The sequence below is a fragment of the Mus pahari genome, chromosome 9, assembly GCF_900095145.1.
Source record: "Mus pahari chromosome 9, PAHARI_EIJ_v1.1, whole genome shotgun sequence".
In the NCBI taxonomy this organism is placed as follows: Eukaryota; Metazoa; Chordata; class Mammalia; order Rodentia; family Muridae; genus Mus; species Mus pahari.
In genome coordinates this window covers 85321242-85330143 of record NC_034598.1, presented here as the reverse complement: position 1 = coordinate 85330143, position 8902 = coordinate 85321242, and the positions used below count along the sequence as shown (strand labels likewise).

General features: G+C 43.7%; 1 protein-coding gene across 2 annotated transcripts in view; it reads right to left on the bottom strand.

Annotated features, from left to right (window-relative positions):
• Nucleotides 1-400: 400 nt before the first annotated feature.
• The window catches only part of Slc17a8 (solute carrier family 17 member 8), a 50080-nt gene continuing 41578 nt past the window's right edge, over nt 401-8902 (bottom strand). The window contains exons 8-10 of one of the 2 annotated variants that reach the window (XM_021205229.1): nt 7969-8079; nt 2316-2443; nt 401-1050 (exon numbers count right to left, since the gene is read on the bottom strand). In XM_021205229.1, the coding sequence (XP_021060888.1) occupies nt 706-1050; nt 2316-2443; nt 7969-8079 (584 nt within the window). In that variant the 3' untranslated portion in view covers nt 401-705. The remainder of the gene's footprint in view (nt 1051-2315; nt 2444-7968; nt 8080-8902) is intronic. The other variant, XM_021205227.2, reaches the window with a different exon arrangement.

Sequence of the window (8902 nt, the reverse complement as noted above, 5' to 3'; positions counted from 1 at the left end):
GACTTCAGTTTTAGTTTTTGTCATTGAGAATGTCTCTACACTGAGCTGGACCCTCCCTCCCTCCCTCCCTCCCTTCCTTCCTTCTTTCCTTCCTTCCTTCTTTCCTTCCTTCCTTCCTTCCTTTCTTCCTATAACTCCCGTTCATCTGCCAGTCTCAGCCTTGGTCCTGAGAGGACGACCTTGGGTAGGCCAACCTATTGTTATAGTGTTCTTGTTGTAAAACGGGTATAACTGTATTAGGGTACAGGGGTTAAATAATGTTCACAAAGCACCTGGCACAACCAAGGGCCCCCATGAGTGGTTCCCTTCATTCGGTTTAGGAAACTCCTCTACATGAGTATCCTAAGACATGTCATGGCAACCACCATGTACTCTTCTCCAGACCAAAGAGGGATTTCTTCCAGTGTTTATTTGAGCAACAAGCTACTCCTTATTCTTCTCACCATTAATTCCTGAATAACCAGTTCTTTTGAGAGAAGGCTCAACGGCCAATGCCCAATCCAACCCCCCCCCCCAAATATGATCAACTATTTCATCAACTGAGACCAAGATCCATATTCCCATCTTTGTAAGAAGGCATGTCTCTTTTCTCTGGTGTTAATTTAGTCTCGCCCTTTCCCACGATTTGGCCCCCTGGCAAGACGAGGTATGGGAAAGGCGATGGGTGCGATACTTCCGGTTGTAAGCTGAGGGGAAGATAGACATTTAGGATGTTTCTGAGACGTCCCCTTCTTCCATCTGGTAGGATAATGGCTCCTCCCCTTCGTAGGCAGCTTCTCTCTGTTGTCTCCACTCGGTCTTCAGGACCTCACAATTCTGGGCGGTGGCTCCATAAGACATCTTCTTTCTGGGACTTACGAAAGCCTCGTGGTTGAGTTCTGTCTCCTCAGCTAACTCATCTTGGTCAATGATTCCACATTTGTCCTCAGAGAGATTCTCTGGATCAGCCCAGTCCTGTTTTTCCCCAGAAGCAAAGACCCCGTAGAAGATGACTCCACTGTAGTGTACCAGCGCTGCTATAAGGAACACATTCTGCCATTCCTCCCGGGTCTAACAGGGAAATATAGTGGCAGTTAACATGTTAAGGAAAAACAGAGGTTACCAGTGAGCCCTAAGCATTTGCCTCTTAAAGACCACATTATGCTTCTACATAGACCGTAGACTTGTACTAGAATCAACATCCAGAGCCTGTACTTCATTTGAGTGCTTTGAAAATGAAAATGACATTGAGTATCATTTTAATATAAATATAACCATATATTAAAATATTTAAATAAATATGTAAAAAGTACAGGTCACATGGAATTGAGGGGATGGCTCAGAGGTTAAGTCCTTATGTCCTTGCAGAGGATCCATGTTCAATTCCCAGCATCCATATGATAGCTTAAAACCATCTGTAACTCCAGCTCCAGGGAATCTGATGCCCTCTTCTGTCTTCCATAATACACAAGTAGTATTTATATTCACAGCAGACAAAACACTCATTCACATAAAATAAATCTTTTTAAAGTTAGAAATAAGTTTAAAAAACACAAAGGTTTAAAAATGACTAAGTACCACATCTTTGAAGGTTTGGGGTTTTTTGAAGTACGTTGGTGGGTATTTTGTCTGCATGTAGGTCTGTGAAACACATGTGTGCTGGTGCCAGGGAACACCGAAGAGGGCATTGGTGGGTAAGTGCCCCAGAGGTTCTTGTAGAGGACACAAGTTCAAATCCCAGCATCCACAGCGTGGCTCACAACCATCGGTAAAACGGGTTCCAGAGTATGATACTGGAGTTCATGTGGGTGCAGGCAACTGAACCCCAGTCCTCTTAAGGAACAGCAAGTGCTCTGAGCTTCTGACCCATCTCTCTAATCCCCTTAAAGATCCTTAAGAAAGTTCATTAATGTCTTGTTTATTTTCTCATAAAGAGGAGGGAAGTTGCACCACAATTGTATGTGTAATGAGTGGAAGTGGGCTACCCAATGTTAGCACTTAGAATCATCAAGCAGACTTAAATAAATCTTTCATCTTGGTTGCCTGACTTTCTTCTTCGTAACTCTAAACAATCTCTATGGGGCCTTTATGTTTCTCCCACAAACATTTACTTCTCAGCTAAGAAAACGTGAAACTAGATAGCAATTAGTCTCACTGCCATCAGTAACCAGTGAAGCAGGAGAGAATGAAGAGGAGGAAGAGCAGGCAGTTGTTGAAGACCTAGTCAAGGGCAGGGACACACCCACTGATACAGTGGGGTGAGTCACCCAGTTCTCAAGTTCATGTGGGGCTTCCTCTCTGATACTGCAGCCCACAGCCACAGAGGAGATCCTTACCTTGTGCTTAGTCATTGCACCAACAATGAGGGGACACACCATTCCAGAGAGGGTCCCCACGCCATTTGAGATCCCCATGAGGATGCTGGCATAGCGTGGAGCAATGTCCAGGTGGTTGACATTGAAACCTAAGGTAAAGTGCGAAACCTCAAAGTCAGAGTTGGCACAAAATCCCTAAATCTTATAGAATAGAACTTGGCCTTCCAATGTGGCATCTTCCAGCACACCACTAAAGGTCCTAAAAGAGACTGACTTGGTGGCCACCTGATGTATTACAAAGGACGTTTTCTAGCAACTTGCATAAATACAAGCAGGAGTCTCATTAACTTATAAAAGATCTTCACCTTTCAAATCTGTATGTTTGGGCTCAAAGCTTATTTCCTGTGTGTAATCAAGTAGAGAATTAATCTTACTATTTATCTGTAAAGGGTGCTGTGACATGAGACATAGGATATATATATATATATATATATATATATATATATATATATATATGAACTATTCTAACCAAACAATACCATGGCAAGCAGCTACACTATTCTAACTACACAACTCCATTGTGGATAGGCTTGGGGCTAATTATATTTGATGTTAATTCCGTTCTCCTGTGAGTGGCTGCGAACAATGAATGAGTCACTACTCAGGTAATTTCCTATAAACCTGCTTCCCACCTTAATTTGTAAAATAAAGGAGAACTGATGATTGGGTAGATAAAGGAAAGGTGGAGTAGAAGGTGGAGAGAAGGGAGAAGGAGAAAATGGGAGAGGGAGAGGACACGGAGGAGGAGGAGGAGGAGGAGGAGGAGGAGGAGGAGGAGGAGGAGGAGGAGGAGGAGGAGGAGGAGGAGGAGGAGGAAGAAAAACTCGGAGCAGAAGCACGTGGCCTGGAGAAACCGCAAGTTCTAAGGGGTCTCATAGAAGGTAGAGTAGCAGTAGATCTGCCCAATCTAGGTGCATAGCATGTATTCATAGTAATTGAGTCGTGTTTTCATTGCCAGGGAATATTTGGGTTGGAAATTTACCACAACACACCATGGTAAAAAAAACTATGCCATTCTAACCACACTACACCATGTGAACAGCTATACTACTCTAACCACACCACGGCTGCTGGGCTGTAGCTGTTGCTGCTGTTACTGAGAAGCATCGCCCTGTCTCCCTGGCATTCAGGTCTTCTATCAGAGAAGATGCTGCTGGAAGCAGCAAAATGATAACTTGCCACTGCTAATCCACCACCAGAAGGGAAGAGGAAATCAAGTGTAGGAGGCAGAGGATGGGCAGGCATTGCAAGAAAGCTCAAGTCCCCAGAAACCAACCCTGGCCATATAACTCAAGACTGCATTTTGGAATTAGACCTCAGCTCAGATAGCTTAACTGAGATGCTAATCCGGACTAAAGATTTTAACATCTTTGGCTCTCGGTTTCTTCATCTACAGATTGGAGTGGTCATTCTTATAAAACTGATGCAGAAATTAAACTAAATAACAGTGTGTTAAGTAAACCGTAACTGGAAGTGAAAGCCAGGTTCACTCTTTTCTATTAAATTTGTTTTATTTTCACCTTCTGTTCATTTATTTTGTTCATTTAGAGATAACATCTTAGGTTAGTCTCAAACTCACGGACTTAAGCTATCCTCTTGCCTCAGCTTCCTGGATACCTGGGCTCACAGGCATACATGGTATCTAGCAATACGCATGGATGTAAGGCATAGGCAGCTGTCTGTCCTATATCTGCCCGATAGGATTCACTCAAACACTCGTGATTACTTACCAGTTTAAACTACTGAACGTATAGCAAAGGATTGTGGGTTTTGTTTGGTTGCACGTTCACTTCCTTTTGTTTTAAGGGCTACGTTTTATATATGAAACTTGTCCCTTGACACTCTCTCTTTTTTTTTTTAAATGGAGCTCAGCTATTTTATTTCTAGCTCTCTGCAGGGGTGTGCACGTGAGCACAGATATCTGCAGCAGTCCAGAAGGTAGCGTCAAATCCCCTGGAGGTGGAGTTATGTATGGTTGGTTCTGAGGCACCGGACATGGGTTCTCAGAACCGAACTCAGCAAATGCGCTCAACGGCTGAGCCATCTCCCCAAGCCCTGCCCTTTATATAATATCTGCTGATTAGTCTCCTATGCCACCCCTACCTACCTTCCCTCTGCCCTACAAATCCCTCCCGCACACTCTTGTCTGTTTGTTTTTATAGCCTGCTGAGTTTAAACAGGCTCTCTATCTGATCATGGGTTTAGAGCTATCCAGTGAAGCCCGGAGGGCTCAGTGACCACTCAGACAATGACTCCCCTCTCCCACAATCTGTCAGTGTAGCAAATGGTTGAGGAGTGAAGGGAGGGCCTGTTAGCCCTTCACCCATTCACAACTTACTGTTGGTTTGGTTTTTAATTCTCTGTTCTGTACCTCCCCCCACCCGAAAGAAAACCCTGAAAATTGGTTTCAAAATAAAATTTTTCATTCAATCTGCGTAACTTTCTCTCTACCTACATTCAGGGAGACATTTTAAAAAAAAAAATCCATTCTGCAATTAAATACACCTCGTTCAGCTCAAAGTACCAGATAATTGTAACATAAAACAGCTGCACGATTAGTTAATCTTAACTGTGATTTGAATGCAATAAATACTTTATTAGAAAAGAAACCAGGGATAAGAGGCAATTCATGGGATTAGGGAGAATTCTGCTCTGATACGAAGCCAGTCTGGGCACTGCATACAGCTAAAGAGAACGCGAGGAACTCCATTAGGTTCCTATCTACACAATGATGGTGTTCCGATGAGAGAGTCACCAAGAAACTGGGGCACTGATAGATTTTTGTAGCACGTGAAACTATTACGTGCAGTCTGAGAGAACAATAGGTAACTGGGGATGACTGGAAACAGGAGACATGGCTTTCTCCAAGGAAGAGCACACCAACGTGTTGTCCAGCATCAAACTATCAGCCATGAACACTCACATCCAAGTAGCATGATACGGACTGGTCAGTTATACTATATAGGAGTATACAAGTATATGCATGAACATATATGCATGCAATAACAATTAGTAAGACACATAGGCTATGGATTTGGAGGAGAATGGGGAAGTATATGTGGAAGGGTTTAGAGAGGAAAGGGAAGGAGACAATGTTATAATTCAATTACAATCTCAAAAAAAACAATTTAAAGGGGGAAACATGGCCAAGATGGGGTAGATGCCTTAAGGCAGCTGCTGTGGTGGGAAGAAGGGGGTTGTGACTTCTTTTTTTTTAACCTCTACTTGAGAATTAATTGGCAGTGCTGAAGCAATGTGAACCTGAAGGTTTCTCAGTATCTCTGGGGACAGGATGTGAATCTCTTTCGTGTAGCAGACTTATCGAGAGAAGGTTTCCCTCAGCGTCCTCCTGGGCGCAAGTGAGGATTGCTGTAGACTCGGTAGTCAGCACGTAGGCTGTCACCGGGTACGACGGCACACACTTGTAGTCCCATAGTAGGAGGCAGAGTTAGGAGAGTCCAGAGTTCAAGGCTAACCTGGGCTACACAGGAAACCCAACATCAAGCTGGGCTACATAGAAAAACCATGGTCCAAAAGGACCAAGGGTTGGGGTATATAGCTCAGTGACAGAGAACTTGCCTAGAGTGTATAAAGTTCCTCCAAAAAAGTGTAGATGTTGACCCAGGTCACTCTGCAGAGCTTGTTGGAAAAGCAGAATCACATGCCCTACTTTGGATTTAATAAATCAGAAACTATATTTTGTTAGGTCCTGGAGTAACTTCTATGTACACGAACATTTGGGAAGCATTGGCCCATAGTATTCAGAGTAACTAAACAATGATAACAGTAAGTGCGTAAAACTTTACTCCTCATGAAACACTGTGGTAAGACCTCTGTTTTTTTGTTTTTTTGTTTTTTTCCAAGACAGGGTTTCTCTGTGTAGCCCTGGCTGTCCTGAAACCCACTCTGTAGACCAGGCTGGCCTCGAACTCAGAAATCCACCTGCCTCTGCCTCCCAAGTGCTGGGATTAAAGGCATGCACCACCACTGCCCAGCTTGTGGTAAGACCTCTGAGTAGCTGATTTTCCCTAGAACATAAATTCTATGACGGTAAAGATTTTTAACCATTCGCGGCAATATCCACAGTGCTGAGAGAGCCCAGCACTAATGGATGCCCCGTGCTGATGAGAACAGCTCTGATCTAGCAAGTACTGTGAGAGATTCATGAAAGACCCCAGAGCATCCTCCCGATGACATATAGACACTGCTATCACATGCCTCCAGGCTCCAGATCAGAAGTTGAGTAATCTAGCACATTATTTATTCACGGTCACGAAGGGCCTCAGACCCAGTTCTGTGTACCTCCAAATCCAAGTTGCTGGCTACAAACTCTTTGAAAACAATCTTTTTTTCCCTAGTGTACTTCTGATCAGCTCCATTTTGATAAACACTTCTGGTCTCTCTGTCAGGGTAGTTTAGGAAACAGATACAATATTTTTTCTGTTCTGGTATATTTCCATTCTGTTTGATGCTTAAAGTGACTTAGGGACAATGAGAACTTGGAGGCAGGCAGACCTCTGTCTCTGTCCTTCCTTTACCGCTAACTGTGTGGCAATGGGAAGATTTATTATTATTATTATTATTATTATTACTATTATTATGATCATTCAGTAAAATAGTGAAAACCCCAGTAAAACGCTGTCATCACCACTTGCTTCAGGAAGCCGTGGGACAGAGGCGATTACGTAAACAGATACACTCTCATTGGGCTTCACATAGGGCATTTCTAGAGTCTGTAAGCATGGTGCTTTGCACACTGTCCTCTCCATACAGTCAGCTGGCTTCTGCTCCTGTCAGATGAAAACCAAATAACATTGAAAGCCCCTAGGGTAGTTGTGAGAGTGACACGAAGAGAGTTTTGTGCAAGCATTCTCAGCATGGGACCTGTGCTGGATTATAGTAAGCCCACATCATCGTCATTGTCATTACCACCACCACCACCACCACCATCATCATCATCACCACCATCATCATCACCACCACCACCACCATCATCACCACCATCATCATCACCACCACCACCACCACCATCATCACCATCATCATCACCACCACCACCACCATCATCATCACGACCACCATCATCATCATCAACACCATCATCATCATCAACACCATCATTTCTGAACACCTCCCACCCCACCCCAGACCTGCACCTTCTTGCTTGTAAAATAAAAACAATAAAGTAGACAAAAAAAAAAACCTTATTGAAAACTATAGAATCTGCTCTAAACGCTACCAGTGCGTGTGACCACGTGTCAAACGGCATGGCCATTTGAGCTAAAATTAGCAGTCCTCCAGTGGGGAGTTAGTCTGTCAGATAGGATGAGCTGGGGCTAGCCTGGGACACATGCCTGGGTTCTGTGTCTACCTCAGGGAAATCAGCTGTACTCATGTACCTTCCCATGATAGAGTTAGGATGGGCTATCCCAGCTTGTGTGGGCTCTGAGCTCATCCCTGGTGAATCTCATGTCACCTCACACGATGAAGCTCTGTGTAGTGGTTCTGTTTCCTTGGGAATCCCTGGGTTATTAAATGAATGTGCTCTCATTTCCTTGTCCTTCCTTCATAGTGAATCTACACACATGACTCCGACCCCCAGAGGATGCCTTACCTGAGATCGCAAAGCCACTAAATCCCACAGCAAGCACCAGAAAGGAGATAGCCACCCCTTTGGTATGGGAAAATCCAACCACCAGGAGCAAGGTTGCCTCCATGCCAAAGCCTGCAAATAGAAACAGAAGAGGAATTGTCACGTTTCTGTCTGTCTGCCAAAGCTATTGACTTGGCACATGAAACTCACCCACGTTCAAGAACCTGAGTTTTTAGTGCATACATCCTAGCTCAGTATCTACACTATTCCCCAATGATCATGACTGTGCAACTATGCTATTGCTGAGGTGTTCTGTGAACTTTCTACCTTGCTACCTGGTGCACCTTGAACAACAAATGATCCTAGTGGTTCAGTGATGGCCTTGGGATGAGGGATGTGAGCAGTTAATCCTTCAGTAGTTGGTCCTGCTAATCTGAGTGGTATATATCTATTTGGAGACCCCCTTTGACTATGTAGGTTGTGGTCTCCTACATGACACAACACTCCTCTAATATTTTCTTCCCAAAGCAAATAGCTATAATTATCCTCTGAAATAAAAGTTCCTCAGTCAGATGTGGTGGCTCAGGCCTGGAGACTAAGGCCAAGTTAGAATGAGCACAGATTTAAGGACAACCTGGGCTATATAATGAGTTTAAAGTAAGTCTATAAAATAGTGAAATCCTATTTCAATTTAAAAAAAATGAAACTGAGATGATTCCAGTACTTGGAAGACAGAGGCAGGTAGAACTCTATGAGTTCAAGACCAGCCTGGTCTACATAGTGAATGCCAGGCCAGCTAGAGCTACACGGTGAGACTGTCTCAGAAAGAAAGAAAGAAGGAAAGAAAGAGAGAAAGAGAGAAAGAGAGAAAGAGAAGGAAGGAAGGAAGGAAGGAAGGAAGGAAGGAAGGAAGGAAGGAAGAAAGAAAGAAAGAAAGAAAGAAAGAAAGAAAGAA